General features: G+C 37.7%; 1 protein-coding gene across 4 annotated transcripts in view; it reads right to left on the bottom strand.

Moving 5' to 3' along the window:
* The window catches only part of BDP1 (BDP1 general transcription factor IIIB subunit), a 95,620-nt gene that overhangs the window by 38,469 nt on the left and 37,273 nt on the right, over positions 1-19,878 (bottom strand). For all 4 annotated transcript variants that reach the window (XM_081233556.1, XM_081233557.1, XM_081233558.1 and 1 more), the window contains 11 exons: positions 18,756-18,889; positions 15,638-16,667; positions 14,743-14,930; positions 14,068-14,290; positions 12,162-12,340; positions 11,239-11,443; positions 9,565-9,701; positions 7,575-7,776; positions 7,127-7,317; positions 5,678-6,065; positions 578-703 (listed from right to left, as the gene is read on the bottom strand). In XM_081233556.1, coding sequence (XP_081089682.1) covers positions 578-703; positions 5,678-6,065; positions 7,127-7,317; positions 7,575-7,776; positions 9,565-9,701; positions 11,239-11,443; positions 12,162-12,340; positions 14,068-14,290; positions 14,743-14,930; positions 15,638-16,667; positions 18,756-18,889 — 3,003 coding nt within the window. The remainder of the gene's footprint in view (positions 1-577; positions 704-5,677; positions 6,066-7,126; positions 7,318-7,574; positions 7,777-9,564; positions 9,702-11,238; positions 11,444-12,161; positions 12,341-14,067; positions 14,291-14,742; positions 14,931-15,637; positions 16,668-18,755; positions 18,890-19,878) is intronic.

The raw sequence follows: 19,878 nt of genomic DNA, 5'->3' as shown, positions 1-19,878 counted from the left end.
ATTGGTTGCCTAGGCCTGGGGAAGGCTGGAAGGAAATAGGGGAACAACTGCCACTGGGCATAAGTCTTCTTTCTGAGGTGATGAAAAAGTTCTAAAATTGTGCATATAGCTGTAAATACACTAAAAGCCATTGAATTATACACTTTAAATGGATGAATTGTATAGTGTATGAATTGTATCTTAATAAAACTGTTTTTGAAAAAGTTGTAAGTCTTCATTTACAAAAACAAGATAAATACCAACTAAATAAGGAAGAGTGCCAAGCAAAAGGCAACTAAATATGTTTTAAATAATTTACATTTAGTATATATTTAATGCATCAGAATTTTAACATAAGTCTATGAAGATATTGAGCTACTCCCACACACAGGAATCTGTGCTTTTCAAGTCAAATATAAAAATCTATAAATTATTCACTAGTTTCTACCATTCATACTTACAGCTCCTAGAAATAATAGAATAATTTCTATCATACTAGTTAAGAACCATCTGTAAACCTAAAGCTTTTCAAAATAAACTTAGCCTTTTGAAAGTAAACAAAAAATTAAAGACAAAACATATTAAAATGGATGCTTACAACTGATAATGCATTCAAATTTTCTTCTTGTTTCATTTCCTGAGTAGTCAAATCTACGTTTGATGAGAGATGATGTTCCACAACAGCTATGCATCCTACATCTGGGATATTCATGGGTATTTCAAGCTGTCAAAAAGAAAAGTTTCATTATTTCATTTTGGCATACTATCACAGAAAAACAAAATGAAGCATAAAATAAAATATTAAACTGAAGAAATAATTCACATTTATACATGATTTAAAAAACTGAAATATAGTCATTCTTAAACTGATTGACATCAGCTTGGCAAAAGTGAAACATTTAATGTTTTTGAGGGGTCTGTGATTCTTACAAACAATAAGCAAAACTTCCAGAGCTAATCGACTTAGTACCTAGCATTTCATTTTCCATTATCCCCAGTTTGTCCCTAATTTCCCACAGTTTCTCTCATCAGTCTGTCAACATTTACGAAATGCTTCCTAAAAACTAGAGGGCTACAGGTACAAGAATACAAAGCTCAATAAGACAAGTCGGTCCCTGCCTGCAAGGAACTCACAATCTAAGAAAAACAGACATGTAATCAACTATACACTGTTCCAAGTGCTATCATAGAGATGAGTTGAAAGCACTTCAAAAGATTTATCCAGGCTTCCCTGGTGGCGCAGTGGTTGGGAGTCCGCCTGCCGATGCAGGGGACACGGGTTCGTGCCCCGGTCCGGGAGGATCCCACATGCCGCGGAGCGGTTGGTCCCGTGAGCCGTGGCCACTGAGCCTGCGCGTCCGCAATGGGAGAGGCCACAACAGTGAGAGGCCCGCATACCACAAAAAAAAAAAAAAAAAGATTTATCCTACACATGACCCACCAAGGCAATTACTCTCTCCCACAACCCCAAAACCTGTATGATTCTTCACAGCGATGAATGGCCACGTAAAGAAATGAGTCCACTCGCATGTACTCTTCATTTAGCAGGCTTATTTCAAAGATCCCTACAGTCTGGGGGTTAAAAACACTAAGATTTATCTCCTAGACTATAAACAAGGGAGTCTGGCTCCTATTCCCTTATTAACAGAGAGATGAGTATAAAAGACTGTGATTCAGTAGAAACTGAGCAGTCAAGTTTGAAAATCTACCTTTGAGACGTTTATTATAGTAACACCTATGTGTTCTGTGTCTGTCTGCTCAGGTGCAATTAGAGAAAAATCTTTGCTAATATCCTATAGGCCTGGGATGAATTTTAAAAGTTCAAGTGATTTGAAAGGACAAAATATTTTCTGAAAAGCTGGGATTGGGGGGATAATGGGAATATTCTACGTAACTGAAAGTTGGTTCTGTAAGCACTACACAGTTTCAAAGCTTTATTTTTTTAACAGCTTTATCTAGATATAATTTACATTCCATACAACTCACCCATTGAAATTGTATAATTCAATGTTTTTTGGTGATGCAAGCACAGATATGTACAACCATCAACATAGTTACTTTTAGAACATTTTCATCACTTCAAAAAAGAAACCCTTGATCTACTTTTTGTCTCTATAGATTTTCCTATTTTGGACATTTCATATTAATGGAATCATATAATATGTGATTTTTTGTTAACTGGTTTCTTTCACTTAGCATAATGTTTTCAAGGTTTCAAGGTTCATGTTGAAGTATATATCAATATTTTAGATCCCTTTATGATTTAATAACATGCCATTGCATTTCAATGCTTTTTAAAGGGGACATTTTCTAACATATAAACAAATTTCCCTGCCTTAGTAAACTGGCCATTAAGAATACAATTTAAGGGCCTCCCTGGTGGCGCAGTGGTTGAGAGTCCGCCTGCCGATGCAGGGGATACGGGTTCGTGCCCCGGTCTGGGAGGATCCCATATGCTGCGGAGCGGCTGGGCCCGTGAGCCATGGCCTCTGGGCCTGCGCGTCCGGAGCCTGTGCTCCGCAACGGGAGAGGCCGCGACAGTGAGAGGCCCGCATACAGCAAAAAGAAAAAAAAAAAAAAAAAAAAAAAGAATACAATTTAAGCTTTCCTTGCTCAATTATTATAATCAATGCTATTTAAGAAGGCATTCTGTGGGGCTTCCCTGGTGGCACAGTGGTTAAGAATCCACTTGCCAATGCAGGGGACACGGGTTCAAGCCCTGGTCCAGGAAGATCCCACATGCCGCAGAGCCACTAAGCCCATGTGCCACAACTACTGAGCCTGTGCTCTAGGGTCCGTGTGCCACAACTCCTGAGGCCACGTGCCACAGCTACTGAAGCCCGTGTGCCTAGAGCCCTGCTCCACAGCAAGAGAAGCCACCGCAATGAGAAGCCCGCACACCGCAACGAAGAGTAGCTCCCACTCTCCGCAACTAGAGAAACCCTGCACGGAGCAACAAAGACCCAACACAGCCTAAATAAATAAAATAAATTTAAAAAAAAAGAAGGCATTCTGTATTAATTCAGGGATATATCCTAGAATGTGATTTTCAGAAGTTAATTTCTCGTATTAGTTTTCACGAGCAATTTGCCTTTCACACAAAGAAATTGTAAAATACATAACATATAGCTAAATGAATCTTCATGCAGTGGTAACCAGCCATCCTTGAACAAAATTAACTTTCCTTTTACCTTTTCTTGGTTACAACCAAAGTTTAAATTCATTATCTTTACTTTGAACTTTAATTACAAGAAACCACTTCACATCATTTTTATTTAGCTTCAACCATTCCAACTAACTTTATAACATTTAGCATGGTATTATTAACAATGAATAAAAAAAGGTGAGTTTGGAATTCCATTTGTAATTCAAATGGCTTTTGAATCTACCATGAATACAAAACTGATTCAGATGTGATGCTCTATAAGCAAAATAAGTTACTGAAAATTGAGGCAGAAGAGAAAACTTTGAAGTTACAAAGTTAGACCAAGAGGCAAAAGAGTAAGGAGCTTTCATAATAAAGTAAGCTGAAGTAATATGTTCCTCTACCTCACATCCATTAGGATGGCTACTATCAAAAAAAAAAAGGGGGGCTTCCCTGGTGGCGCAGTGGTTGGGAGTCCGCCTGCCGATGCAGGGGACGTGGGTTCGTGCCCTGGTCCGGGAGGGTCCCACATGCTGCGGAGAGGCTGGGCCCGTGGACCATGGCCGCTGAGCCTGCACATCCGGAGCCTGTGCTCCGCAGCTGGAGAGGCCATGGCGGTGAGAGGCCCACGTACCGCAAAAAAAAAAAAACAGAAAAAACAAGTGTTGGTAAGGATGTGGAGATGTTGGAACCCTCGTACACTATTGATAGGATGGTAGAATAAGGTAGCTGCTATGGAAAACAGTATGGGGGTTGCTCAAAAAATTAAACATCAATTTACAATTTACTATATTATCCAGCATTTCCACTTGCAGAATTGACAGCAGGGATTAGAAGAGATATTTGTATACCCATGTACATAGCAGTGTTCTTCATTAATAGCCAAAAGGTGGAAGCAACCCAACTGTCCACTGACAGAAGAATAAACAAAATGTGGTACTGTATATACTGAATGGAATATTATTTAGCCCTTAAAAAGGACATCCTGGACTTCCCTGGTGGCACAGTGGTTAAGAATCTGCCTACCAATGCAGGGGACACAGGTTCAATCCCTGGTCTGGGAAGATTCCACATGCCGCAGAGCAACTAAGCCCGTGCACCACAACTACTGAGCCTGTGCTCTAGAGCCCATGAGCCACAACTACTGAGCCCGTGCACTACAACTACTGAAGCCCGCGCACCCTAGAGCCCACGCACCACAACTGAGCACATGTGCTGCAACTATTGAAGCCTGTGGGCCTAGAGCCCATGCTCCACAACAAGAGAAGCCACTGCAATGAGAAGCCCGCAAACTGCAACAAGAGTAGCCCCTGCTCTTCGCAACTAGAGAAAGCCCGTGTGCAGTAGCGAAGACCCAATGCAGCCAGAAAAAAGAAAAAAAAAGGGACATCCTGACATATGCTACAGTATAGATGAACCTTGAAAGCATTATGCTAAGTGAAATAAGCCAGTCACAAAAAGGACAAACACTGTATGATTCCACTTACATGAGGGACCTAGAGTAAGTGGTTGCCACAGGCTACAGAGGAGGGAATAATCAGAATTATTGTTTAATAGGTACAGAGTTGTAGTTTTTCAAGATGAAAAAAAGTTCTGTGGATGGATGCACTTAATGCCCCTGAACTGCAGGCTTTAAAATGGCTAAGACAGTAAATTTTATGTTACCTGTAACTTACCACAATTAAAAAAAGAGAGAGGGCCTCCCTGGTGGCACAGTGGTTAAGAATCCACCTGCCAATGCAGGGAACCTGCGTCCTGATCCGGGAAGATCCCACATGCCGAGGAGCAACTGGGCCCGTGTGCAACAACTACTGAGCCTGTGCTCTAGAGCCTGCGCACCACAACAAGAGAAGCCACCGCAATGAGAAGCCTGCGCACTGCAATGAAGACCCAACGCAGCCAAAAATAAAGTAAACAAAATAAATAAATTTATTTTTAAAAAAGAGAGGGCTTCCCTGGTGGCACAATGGTTGAGAGTCCGCCTGCCAATGCAGGGGACGCGGGTTCGTGCCCCAGTCTGGGAAGATCCCACATGCCGCGGAGCGGCTGGGCCCGTGAGCCATGGCCGCTGAGCCTGCACGTCTGGAGCCTGTGCTCCACGATGGGAGAGGCCACAACAGTGATAGGCCCGCGTACCACCAAAAAAAAAAAAAGAGAGAAAGAGAAAGAAATATGTCCCTTCTACATTCTCTACCAACCAGAGCTTAACTTGAGCGTACCACAAAGAGTTAATAGAAAACATCTGCCAAGTTTTTTGTTTTTTTTTTAATTAACCAGAAAGGAGATTAAGTAGCCCCCAGATACAAGTGAAATTAGATTTCTCTCAGTATTGTTATACTGATTACCTTGTGCCGGGCCTGGGTTGCAGGGGCTGAGTAAACACAGGAGATCACACAAGCCTATTTCTACTGATTTCCTAGGCTATGCAGCAGGCCCCAAACAAATTACTCTAATAATCTTCAAATCCTAATAATCACTAAGAGAAGAGATAATGATCCACTAAAAGCAAAAAACAAGTAAGATAAAGTTCCAAGGATTCAAAATTCAAACTACCTCTTCCATGGTTTCCTCAATCTGAGCAGAAACCGGTTCAGGAGATCTGAGACCAACAGGTACAAACACTGGAGCTTTGTTTACTTCTTCTGGAGCAAGATGATAGCTTTCTTCTTCATAGTCAGACTCAAAATCTTCCGCATCATCTTCGTCTTCTTCCTGGGAAGCTCGAAGAGTCACCAGCACAGGCTTAGAGGCTCTAGGTTCCTTCTTAGAGGTCTTACTCCGAATTCGTTTTGATCCACGCCCTTTGGGGATGTTTGGTTTAATCTTTCGACGCATTCTCCTTTCACTACGATCTATCTTACATTCAGAGGCAGAAGAGAGAGCTGTTCTTCGATCCACAGCAATTTTAGAATAATTTGATTCTTTTAACAGTTGTGGAGAGCTAGAGGTTTAATCAAAATAGCAACATAGTCATTACATGCATAGCATAAGGATAATTTTAATGAAAACCCAACTTATAAAGTGAAATCTCAATTCAAGCCATTCATATGCTCACCACCCATTCTATCAAACACTAATGCTATGACAAGAATGAACAGAATTTACTGTTAGGATTTAGTTTCTCACTCAAAGTTAAATATTAGTTATCTACCTACAAATTTTTCACAGTAAGTTTTAAATTTTGAGCCATTTTTCCCCCTTGCTATTTAAGTGGTGATGAAATACAACACTGGAAATTATTAGAAGAAAATGGGATCAAGAACACTGGACCAGGGCTTCTCTGGTAGCGCAGTGGTTGAGAGTCCGCCTGCCGATGCAGGGGTCATGGGTTCGTGCCCCGGTCTGGGAAGATCCCACATGCCGCGGAGCGGCTGGGCCCGTGAGCCATGGCCGCTGAGCCTGAGCGTCCGGAGCCTGTGCTCCGCAACGGGAGAGGCCACAGCAGTGAGAGGACCGCGTACCGCAAAAAACAAACAAACAAACAAACAAAAACACTGGACCAATAAAATACAGAATATGAGACCAAAAAGTGATACGGTTTATCCTATTGGGTAAACAGATTAGGTCAAAAGAAAAAAGGAGAATGAGGAAATCCAACAGGACAACATTTTTTAGAACTTAGGGTCCCTTCCACTTTCCTTGAAAACTGGGGAAGAAAGGTGCCCTTCACTTGGGTTTGTGACTCCAATATGAATCAGCACCCTAGTTATTTAGGTAATATGTACTACTCTTTCGTCAGGCTTCTGCTCATGTCTAATATACTCAACACCCAGAAATTTTAAATGTAGGAAAGAAAAATCTTTTTGAGAAGATCATAAAAAAAGGAAATTTTAGTAAATAAAAATCAAAAGTGGGAAAGAAACAGACCTGCCAATAAAAAACAACCAATACTTCTGTTAACAAACCATCTTTTCACTCTATCAGTAAGTTAGAGTAGGACATCCATTAAGAATAAGTTACTTGTATTTACTATTCTGAAGTACTTGTTAAATAAAACTTTACCTTGCTGGTTTACTGACATACTGCTCTTCGACAACTGAACACATAGAACTATCGCCTACGGTTTTCTCTCCAACACTTCCTGATGGTCCAACTTCTGATTGGGCATCTTTTTTTGCCAAACCAATCTCCTTGGAACCTACAGGACCTTTTCTTGCTGAAATCTCCAGAGATGTCAGAAACTCAGCTTTTCCCTTAAATTTAAGAAGAAACAACTAATATTACCATGGAAACAATCTGTATAGTAATTTGGTTTGGTAGTTTGGCCTAAAGCGCTCAGCTTACACACATATACACAAGTGATTGGTTTCTAAACTTTCATAATATTGGAAGGTCAATCAATTTTCATGAAAATAGTTATAGTAGAAAAGGCAAAACTATTTCTTTAATATTCTCCTTCATGATATTGATAAAATAGAGCCCACTAATAAATTATTTTTTTCAAACTTACTTTTTGAAGAAGCTGGGTGTCAGAATCTCCATGCTGCAGCAAATTATCTTCTGGCTTCCTTGCCTTACTCTGATCTGCTGTGTCTTTTCCTATGCCTGATTGCTCTTTCTTACCTTGTGCTCTTCCCAAATTTGGCTTAGCCTTTTGGAATTGCCTTCTTATCATTTGTGGTGGACTAGAAACATATGTTTTATGTTCATGTCTAGAATGAAATACAAATCATGTTGAAGAACAAAAATCAGAATTCCTGTTGATGTATCTGCTGTTAAACAATTTTGGGGCACAAACCAATTCTATGTTCGAAGGACTATATATAAATAGGCTATAAAACTAAACATATAAAATGAAACCACACATGCTGATATGAAAGAAAGAACATAGAAGCTTTTATAACTTCCATTTTCTATATAGCCTGGGGAATACTTTCACAATAATATTTCATCTTTTTTTTACTTTCATTCATTGATTCTGGTGTGTCGTTGTATGCTACTTTAAGTAATTTTCAGAGAAATAACTAGATACAAAACAAAAATGTCAGTAGTTGAAGATGGACTTCATAATGACACTTTAAACAAATGCTTCAACTGGGCTCTGAAGCATGAATAAATATACAATGGTCACAACAACCCTGGTCCTTCTGGTTCAAGAGCAGGCTTGAAAGCTAGAGTCTGTTCTCCTAACACATGCCTGTCACTTCATAGAAAAGGGTTTATTGACAGCCAGTGTCATAAGGATCTCAATATAACCCATTTGTATCTGCCAAATCAGAGAAAGACAAGGTTTTAACATTCAATACAGTAGCCATAGCTCCCAAGGCAACACAAACAGCTGCCTTAAGGTTTCCTGGAAAATATTTAATAATTGGCAAGGATCTGAATTAGCAAGTTTAAAACTAATATAAATCTGGATACTTATAAAGAAAAACTGGGTCTCTAAGTATCGATCATAAGTTCTCTAAAAGATCTGTATTAAAGACTAATCTTAAGTAATATTTGTAATAAATTACCTACAAGAGAAAGTAGTTATTTACATTTCCAAATGTTCCAATCCTGCTAAGTTCTTCCAGCAGTGAAATACCAAGGAAGTTCACAGGAAGTTCTAACAAAGTAATGATGCTGGTTAATACATTCCAGTGTAGGCTAATGTATTTGGGAAAACATGTGATATTTAACTTAAGTATAAGCTACTTACAATCAAGTGTGATTCTACAAAGGTACTTAAGAATAATATATATATATATATATATATATATAAGCTCAATGTGCTACTGGGGTTAAAAGGGGGTAAGAAACTGCTGGACATAAGAATAAGCTAACTTAAAACTATGCAGAATATATACTCTGAAGGAAGTATCAGTCATGATAAAGCTAAGAGCTTGAATAAACTTCATAAACAGAAAAGATTTTAAAAAGAGGGGTGGGTGGGTAATGGGTTTCTATACAGGAAATTTGAAAGTTAGATCTTCCTCATTAAAAATGCAAAGGCTGAGCATAAAATCTCTTGAAACATGTAAAGTTTCTTTCAGGAAGCTCTGCCTATAAACTACAGGAATTTGCTAGTCTTAAAGTCATAACTCCTGAAAACTTAAGTTTAAAAACTAAACTGCCGATGTTACTTTGAGCAAGCCATTTAAATCCTCTAGATCCATACAGTCAATTATAAATGAAGGCATTAGGAAAGGCTGACCTCAAAGGTCACGGTCTTTAAAGGCTCATTTAGAGTAAAACTCAAAATCCTTACAATGGTCCTACATAATCTGCGCTTCTCCCCACTCAGCCTTTACCTTTCATATATCTACTACTCTTCCTCTATTCCCCTGTTTCACACTGGCCCCCTTTGCTGTTCAGCAGATTTAAACTATTCTAGTTTCATAATTACTTTTTTCTTTCATAAAACTTACTAAATGTGAAATTACATAAAATCTTTTATTCAAATATCCAACCTTTATCTTTGAAAAGTTTTATTCTTTTCTGATTAAAAGCAAACTCACCTTGTCTTTTCATCTGAAACATTTATTTTGTTAACATGAAGGTTTTCTAAAAGAACGTGACTCTGGTTTTCATACATTCTGCCTTCTGAAACTTTGGAGGATACAACTTCAATTTCCATTGCAATTTGAGAATTTGGCTGAAATGCAAAACTATATTAGTTTTTTGGTGTTTTTTTTTTTTTTGCTGTACGCGGGCCTCTCACTGTTGTGGCCTCTCCCGTTGCGGAGCATCAGGCTCCGGACACACAGGCTCAGCGGCCATGGCTCATGGGCCTAGCCACTCCGTGGCATGTGGGATCTTCCCAGACTGGGGCACGAACCTGTGTCCCCTGCATCAGCAGGCGGACTCTTAACCACTGCGCCACCAGGGAAGCCCAAAACTATATTAATTTTTTTTTTCTTTTTAACAACAGAACATACCTCCTAAAATATTTTAATCATTAAGAAAGGTATTTAGGGACTTCCCTGGTGGCACAGTAGTTAAGAATCCGCCTGCCAATGCAGGAGACACGGGTTCAATCCCTGGTCCAGGAAGATCCCACATGCCGCGGAGCAACTAAGCCCATGTGCCACAACTACTGAGCCTGCGCTCTACAGCCTGCGAGCCACAACTACTGAGCCCGCGAGCCACAACTACTGAGCCCGTGTGCCACAACTACTGAAGCCCATGAGCCTAGAGCCCATGCTCCACAACAAGACAAGCCACCGCAATGAGAAGCCCGTGCACAACAACAAAGAGTAGCCCCTGCTCACTGCAACTAAAGAAAGTCCACGCACAACAACGAAGACCCAACGCAGCAATAAATAAATAAATTAATTAATAATAATAAAAAGAAAGGTATTTAGTTTTTTAAAATGAAGTCTCAAACTTGAGTATGCAATGTTCATGTTTTGCTGCCCAAAACAAAATTGCCTATTCACAGAGAAAGTTTCAAAGATTACTGCAGTAATGTGTTCACATAATGCTTTAAAAACTACAATAACCATCTGTTGTGAACCTTCCTCCCAAAAAGTTCAATGTGTTTTTTTTTCATTTCGGGGGGGTTTCAAATAAGGATTACAATCACTTTATTTTAAATGTAGATTTTCCCTTGGTAGAGAAAAGAACAGAAAAACAAGATCTGTTGAAATGGGCATTAAACTACTTAGATTTGTTTCCAATATCAGAAGATCCATCAATAAGAGATTGGTTAAACTGTCATTCCAAATAGCAGAATGTTACACAGCAGTTAAAAATGATGTATCTCCATATTTCATGACATGGAAAACCACTTAATATAATGAGTGAAAAACAGTAAGTCACAAAATAACATGATTACAATGATTTTATTATTTAAATTTACATGAGTATGCACACATGCATGCATGGAGATATATCCGGTAAGATATGTCAAAAGGTTTTCAGTGGTTACCTCAGAGTGGTGAGACTAGGGGTAATTATTATATTATTTTGCATTGATTGAACATTTTCACAATGACTAGGTTCATTAGTTAGGAAAAAAAAATCTATTTTCATTAAAAAAAAATTCTACAATGGTAAATCTGAAACAAAACTAGACACGTTATGTATGAAGTAGAGTATCAGATGCCTATATTCTAAGCCAAGTCTGAGCTACCATTTGATACTTTAATATGCATTAAAAGGCTTGATTTAATTACATAGCAATAACTCACCACAGTCAGGAATTTTTTAGTTTCATCTTTTTGTAGTGTCCTTTCTTCCTTAATTGTTTCTTTGGCTTCACTTTTTTCTATTACTTGCCTCTGTCCAAACTTTCTTAAGTTTGGACTGGGTCTCTGAAGTCGGCCCCTTACTGGTGGAGCAGTTTGGATAACGCTTTCCTTCATTTCTTGTTCGCAAGTGTTTATATGATAAGTCCTAGAAGAGGGGACAGGAGAAAAGAGAGAAAGCTTGATTGTAAAAAGATGAAAACTACTATAAAAATATAAAATTTGAATCTAATAAACTCTGTAAAAATATTTTGTACATTAAAGGAAAATTAAATTACTTTCTGATTATACCTCATTTTATAAAAAATAGTTATTTCAATTCTCAGAAGGTACTGAACTTATATGAGGTACCTACAATATTCAAATTCATAGTAATAGAAAGCACAATGGTGGCTGCCAGGGACTGGAGGTAGGGGGAATGGGAAGTTATTGTTTAATGGGTACAGAGTTTCAGTTTGGGAAGAAAAATGTTCTGGAGATGAATGGTGGTAATGGTGTACAACGATGTGAATGTACTTAATGCCATTGGACTGTACACTTAAAAATGGTTAAAATAGTAAATTTTATGTTATATGTATCTTACTACAATTTTTTAAAAGGTAATGAATACATACCTTATATACATATTTTAAATAAATGCATTGCTTTGTATAAGATCTGAAGCAGCTAACAGTGAATATAAGCAGGCAAGTGTTAAAAGGTGTTGAACTCAACCTGATTTTGTTTTTTAGGCCATATGAATAGAAATAAACCAAGTATTCTTGATACTCACTTTCAAAATACATTAACACATTTCTTAAAAAAAATGAAGAACTATTTGAAATAATTCTCTTATTTTAGATTTTAATAAAACTATCACTGTTTACCCCATAGAGACAACTAATTCCTTTTCCTGGGCTTGTGTAGACTGAGACTCCTCTATAGGTTCACAAGAACTCGAAGGGGAAAGGTCCTTTTCAGTCTGTACGTATGGTAATATCACAGCCTCCTCTTGACTGTGATCTGATTTGTCTTTTTCTGTTGATGTCATTAGGGGAGCCACATCCTAGAAGGTAGATTAAAAGAAAAAATTTCATCGAGGGTTGGTAAAAGTATAGGGAAATAGAAACTTTAATAAACTGTTAGAAAAATAAACTGATACAGTCTTTGTAGACAACAGGGCAATATCTATCAAGGATTTTAATTTCCAGCAATTCTACTTCTAGAAATATATCTTATAAAAACACTGAAATAACTATCTAGAAAATTATACACAAGGATATTTATTACAGCAACATAATAGCCCCCCAAAAAAGGAAAGAAAAAGAAAAGGAAAAACAAAAAATTGGAAACAAGACAAATCAGTAGGGAACTGAATAAATTATAATTTCTTTACAATGAAACAGTACAGTCATTTAAAAGAAGTTTAATTTCTATATACTGATCCAAAAAGATGTTCATGGACTTCCCTGGTGGCGCAGTGGTTAAGAATCCACTTCTTACATGCACCACGGATTGTACTTCACTGCTAATGTCCTGGAAATAAATCAGCACATATAAAATATTCCTTAAGCATGTCATACATTTCAAACAAAAGCCTATATTCTTCATACTGTTTTTAAGAATCCACTTCGCAGCAACGAAGACCCAATGCAGCCAAAAAAATACATTAAAAAAAAAAAAAAAAGACTCTGCTTCCACCACAGGGGACACAGGTTCAATCCCTGGTCAGGGAACTAAGATCCCACATGCCACATGGAATGGCCAAAAAATAAATAAATTAAGTTAAATTAAAATAAATAAATAAATAAATGAAAGTGGTGGGTTTTTTGTTTTTGTTTTTGTTTTTTTTGGCCATGCCTCGCAGCTTGTGGGATTTTAGTTCCCCAACCAAGGACTGAACCCAGGCCCTCGGCAGTGCAAGTGCAGAGTCCTAACCACTGGACCACCAGGGATTCCCATGATTTATCCTTTTTAAACATAAGATTAGGAGGAAAAAGTACAAATGTTCAAGCACAGTAAGAACTAAGCTAAGATGTAAAGGAAGAATTTTAATTCAAAAAAGTACTTCATATGTTTAAATGCTCAACTTATGAGTGTTGACATTTCATTTCAAGGTTTTTGTTTTTTTTTTTTTTTTTTTTTTTGCTGTACGCGGGCCTCTCACTGCTGTGGCCTCTCCCGCTGCGGAGCACAGGCTCCGGACACACAGGCTCCGCGGCCATGGCTCGCGGGCCCAGCCGCTCCGCGGCATGTGGGACCCTCCGGGATAGGGGCACGAACCCGTGTCCCCTGCATCGGCAGGCGGACTCTCAACCACTGCGCCACCAGGGAAGCCCCATTTCAAGGTTTTTGATGCTGTATCACACATCTTAATCTCTTATAGACCAAGTTAATCAAGTAAATAAAATAATCTCCTTTTAACTCATATCAAGCTTTTAACTTTTTATTTCACCTTCACAACAGAGTGAAATAAAGATGGACTCTCATTCTCATTTTTCCTGTGAAGAAACTAGTTGCATCATTTGGCTATGGTCACATAATGAATAAAGGTCAGAACTTGAACTAGAGCCTGGGCCTCTTAAAATCCTTCCCATGACACATTTGCCCACCATCAGAGATTCAAGATTCTTACACAAACCACATGGAACAATGAGGTACATTAAGTACAGCACCAATATCACACACAGCAAAAATTACATAAGGAAATATTTGCAAATTTTTAATTCCAATGTTTTACTTTAGTAATTATAATAACTAAAACAGAAAACCTCCATCTTAAATAACACTCACACGTTGAGAAGGGAGAGTTCTCATTTGTTCCCCATTCTGCTGTATCACAACAGTCCCTTTTTTATCCGCTTCCACTTTCTTCCCAGGTGCATGTTTTTCTGCTTCTATAGTCTCTCTTTTTGAGGCTGCTCTTGCTAAGTTTGGTTTTGGTCTTTTGAATCTACTTCTCACAAAAGGTGCTGGTTTCACTTCAACTGGCTTCTGGTCTTGAGGAAGAGATTTGCTTTTGGAACAAGGATTATCAAGCTTTAGGATGAAATGAAGGGGCAGTGGGAGTGGAGTCTTAGCACAACCTTAGAGACTGGCAGTAAATATTTAATTCTAATTCTTAACAGGAAAACAAATCGGACTATTTGGTAGATCCTGAAAAACATGAGTGGTACAATCCAGGTATAAGCCTAGGAATTATATCATCTTCGCACAAAGAAAATACAGGTTTGTCACACCTGTACTGACTTAAAAGTATGTCTTGTACACCATTTTGTATGTTAGTAATTCTCACAATCTACTGTCAGAAGGACCTCAAATCTCTCCCAGTCTTCCCCAAACCAGCTTAAAATTTTCAACACTATGCTATAGATGATATGTCTTAAAACCTTATTTAGTTTAACATAATCTGCAAATATAACTTTATATGCTTTCTCTTTATAAGCACACAGACCTATATACTTGTACCTTAAATTAATATCTGAAAACTGCTCTGGAACATTTGGAGATCGCATCCTCTGGTCTTCTATTTTATCAAGTTCAGAAGTCTGTGAAGAAATGTTCAAATGACTCAACTGACTTGTTATTTCCTTTTCAGAATTTCTTTTTTCTTCTACAGATACATGCACCACGGATTGTACTTCACTGCTAATGTCCTGGAAATAAATCAGCACATATAAAATATTCCTTAAGCATGTCATACATTTCAAACAAAAGCCTATATTCTTCACACTGTTTTTAAAAATCCAGAAGTTTGGGGAGTTTTAATTTTTAAGTAAAATAAAATTTAATTTACAAATGCTAAAACATAGAATTTGGAAAACTCTTCTTTCTATATTGCATATTATTATATGTTTTTTCCAAACTACAAATGCCATTACCTATCCAAAAAAAAAGTTTTAAAACTGGAAAATGTTAGAATAGCTTCAACTTCAATTAACTGGAAACTTTTAATAAGATGAGCTTTTAAAAGTGGAGTGAAGTGGGGTGGGACAGGAAATAAAGAGAAAAACTGATACAGATATGGTCAAAAGAAATCGTTCCAGTGTATGTTCATACTAGAATTAGCACAAATTCAGTCCAATCTCTTATATTTCTTTTATCTAAGAGTAACTTTAAACTGACATTAAGAACAGTTAACTTTTCCACAATTATAAAATGTTTTCAATTATTAAAAAAAAAAAAGATTATATAATTTCTTTAAGGTCCTGAAACCCAGAATTTAGGACTGGGAAAGACATTATGCTTTTAGAGACTTTCAGTGTTGTTGGACTTAAGGGCAATAATCCTGGAATTATTTTGATATTTTTTTCTCTGAAAAAGTATTCAAAAAAATATTTTTAAAGGACAGAAAAATACATACTTTAATACTTAGTGAAGGCACAGCACTGCAGTCACCACTACCCCTCTGCAATGAATCTGTCTCAGTTTGTCTTGAGGTCCCAGTCTCCTCTGGTTCATTTTCCCTTAGAGAAATGTCTATTTTTCCAGTTTTTTCCAAATCTGCCACCTTTTCCTCAGAAGCACTGATCTCTTCTGATCGGCTTTTCCTAAAGGAAATTTCTCTTCCAGTTTCTTTCAAATCTGCCTCTGTTTCCTCAATGGTAGTCATATTTCCTGATACCTTTTCCATCAGGGAAATGTCTCTTTTTCCAGTTTCTTCCAAATCAATCTCCCTTTCCCCGGTGGCACTGATCCCCACTAGTACCTTTTCCCTTGGGGAAATTTCTATTCCAATTTTGTTCAAATCTGTCTCCATTTCATCATCCATAGTTTTGAGCTCTGAGGCCTTTTCTTGTGTAGGTATTTCTCTTCTTTCAGTTTCTTCTAAATCTGTCTCTACTTCCTCAGCGGCATCAATCGTCTCAGGTATCTTCTCCCTCAGGGAAATCTCTCTTCCAGTTTCTTTCAAACCTGTCTTCACTTCACCAATAGTATCGACCTCCTCTGGGGCATTTTCCTGTAGGGATATTTCTCTTCTTTCAGTCTCTTCCAAATCCGTCTCTCTTTCCTCAGTGGCATCAGTCACCTTTGTTATCTTCTCCCTTGGCAAAACCTCTCTTCCAGTCTCTCTCAAATCTGTCTCCATTTCCACAGTGACATCAATCATTTCTGGTATTTTCTCCCTGGGAGAGATATCGTTTAAATCTGACTCCATTTCCTTAGCAGTATTAGTCTCCACAGGTACCTTTTCCCTTGGTGAGGTTTCCAGTCTTGCAGTTTCTCTCAAAGCTGTTGTCATCTCCTCAGAGGCAAGAACCTCCTTCGGTACCTCTTCTTCCTTGGAGAAAATTTCTCTTCTTCCAGTTCTTCTTCCTATATTTGGCTTTGGTTTCTGAAATCGAGTCTTTAAAATTTGAACTTGTTTATTTGCTTTATTATCCTCTTGAATACTATTTTAAAAAAAAAAGATACACAATCAAATTGTAAACTAGACTGCCAACTGAAGAGAGATGGTTGAGAAATCACTACTGAAAAACCAGGAATTCTCAAATAAAAAAAAAAAATTAACGAAGCACCAGGAATCTCTGGGCAAAATTTAAAAATTAAGGTAGAGAAAAAATTATATCCTTGGAAATTACAGTAAATTTTTTAAAAAATTAAATATATTTATTATATAGAGACATATATACTGAGAAATTTATCAATAAGGTCAATTAGAGTAGCAGCTAATCAGGCCTAAACAGTCTCTTTCTAATTGTCATCCACACCAACCTTGGCAAATACTGGCTGAGAAAGACTCTCCAAGTCCTCTACATTGGAGCCAGACCAATCTGTGGCTGCTATTCCTACCTTTTCGCTCCTACTCTCCTTTATCCAGACATATGTCTTGCTGTAAGAGTTAAAGAACTCATTTATATGGCCAGAACTAACCAGGATCTCAAATAGCTAGGTGGAGGTATAATTTGAATAAGGCACAGTCTTATGACTTAAAACTAGGTCTGCCCCTCCTCACTTTTTAAAAACAATTTAAAATGAGATTTCCTGTACAGTCACTTCTCTAAAAGCTTGTGATCTCATAATACATTGTGGGAATGAAAGAAAAGAGTAAATAAACAACATTTTGCAGTCTGTTGAATGCTACTGGGCACACAACAATCACTATCTAGTATAAGCACCTTGTTCTTCAAAAAAGCAGCAGCATGCTCTGCTTTGTGCTTTATCATAATAATAGAGAGTAAAACCAATAAAAATATACAAATGAATGAAAGAGCACTTAGTGACTGGTTAAGATTTTGACCTCTGAGGCCCTTTTCTTGTGTAGATATTTCTCTTCTTTCAGTTTCTTACATAGCATCTTGAACAGTTCAAAGTGTTTGAGACTGGGGAGGAGGGAAACTGCCTACTGGATATAAACAGGTGTATGATTTGATAAAACACAGAATCTTAGAATTGTTTTTATGAATACTGGAGATTCAAAGGCCAGAAAGGTCACTGCCTTTGGAGAGGAAAGTTGCTGATATCAGACTGGATATTAGTTATGAACAATCCAGCAGGGTTCTAAAACCCAAAGGCCACTCAGGGAAAACTTGGTTTTCTACTAAGCCACATGAAAATGGAGTCTGGCTTAAACTAAAAAAATACAAACAAAATATCCAAATTGTCAGATATCTATAATTAATATTTGTATCAGAGATATGCAACAAGTAATGTAGTTGTACAGGCTTCTACCCAGAGTTTGTGTGGCAGAGAAGTAAAATAGGTTGGGGGTGTAGGGAGGGGGTACAAAGGAACAGAGAAAGAAGAGAGGAATAAAGGAATGTTTCTGTCTTCTAACAAAGATCTTTTGAGTAGTTCAGGAAACCTAGCTTTCACTCTCAGGTATTTAAACAGGCTCCTACAGCTATAATAAAGTATACAATAGGCCAGACTTTAAATGTAAAGATTGGTAAAATATAAATAATTGTTGAAACTAGATAGTAGGTACATGGGAGTCTGTTATTCTGTTCTCAGTACTTTTGTGCATTGAATATTCCCAAAAGGAAAAAAGTTTTAAAAGCACACTAATAATTCCATTGATCTGGTTTAATATCCTGCAGAGGGGAAACAACAAATTCAGAGAGCTTTGGCTATGGGAAGTAAGAGTTTTACTTAAAATTTACATAAACCTTAAATAAAGGTAATATGTGATCAATCTAATCCCAAAGAAACAAATATTAAGAGAGAAAGTAGCATTTTCACATCTGGATATAAACATGTAATTTACTATGCATGTGAAGTGATAATACTATCCATGTTAACTCAAGGTCTAATTTGTGATGGGTAAATCAATTCATCAAAATACCAATAAGTGAGAACTCAACACGAAGGCAATGACATAATAAACTGCCTTGAAAGGTGAATTTACACTTGTAAATATTATGTAACTTGATATACAGGTAACAAAATCAGTCTGATTTGCTATTTTTAAAAAATGATTAAGAATTTCTAAAACTTTACACATAATTCAACTATTATATCATTAATAAGATGATGCTTACCTTAGACATTCATTAAGAGCCTTGGGCTCATCTGACTGCACATTTTGAAAAGAAGTATCTTTTTTTTCAGATTGTGATGTGATGTCTTCACAATCAAAATTTTTACATGCCTGATCTTCTATCTGTTCAGGAGTCTTAATAACAAACACATTTTAAAAAAAGTTTTAGGTCTCACAATGTAACACACATTTATAAAAGACTTCATTGAAAATTATGTATGACTTGAGTACAAGGAAAATGGTAAACATTTCAAAATTATAAAATGATATTCAAAAGACACTCTTTTTTTTGACAGGGGTGTGGGGTGGTGCCATGATGTGCAGCCTGCGGAATCTTACCTGGGCCCCCTGCAGTGGAAGCACGGAGTCCTAACCACTGGACCACCAGGGAATTCCCTAAAGGGCACCTTTTAATGTTTGTTCTTTAGGTATAGGAAATTTCACAAGCCACACCTTTTACCTCATCTCAAAGCCCCCATTCTTTTCCTCCTAATCAGAAAGCAAGTAACTGCTTCAGTCTGATCTGTTAAAATTATCCCTTGGGGTCTATCTTTCTAAATCTTTTTGATTATTACAATCACATTATAGACCCTGGGAATCATAATAGAAGAAATTCAAATCTCAAATCATGCCAACTCTAACTCTTATCACAAAGACCAGTTACTATGTAAATAATCTAAAATTTATCATCTTTGTTGTTGGAGTATTTTAGTAGGGAGCTTTTAACATTTTATTTTGTTTAAGTCAGTATTAAAATTCATATACCGGGTTTCCCTGGTGGCGCAGTGGTTGGGAGTCCGCCTGCCGATGCAGGGGGCGTGGGTTCGTGCCCTGGTCTGGGAGGATCCCACGTGCCGCGGAGCGGCTGGGCCCGTGAGCCATGGCCGCTGCGCCTGCGCGTTCGGAGCCTGTGCTCCGCAACGGGAGAGGCCACAGCGGTGAGAGGCCCGCGTACCGCCAAAAAAAAAAAAAAAAAATTCATATACCTAGCTGTATTTTCAGAAGGGAAATATAATTCAAACACCTGCTGAGTGATGGGGGAAGGCAAGTCCAAACATGAGTAAGGTGAAAGCAGATGGTTCATCATATAAATGCTTAAAATCAACAGAGCTGAGAGCTAAGTG

This window comes from Mesoplodon bidens, assembly GCF_964165515.1.
Source record: "Mesoplodon bidens genome assembly, chromosome: 4".
NCBI classification, from domain to species: Eukaryota; Metazoa; Chordata; class Mammalia; order Artiodactyla; family Ziphiidae; genus Mesoplodon; species Mesoplodon bidens.
The sequence above is the reverse complement of the archived record's forward strand: the minus strand, read 5'-3'. Positions and strand labels throughout refer to the sequence as shown.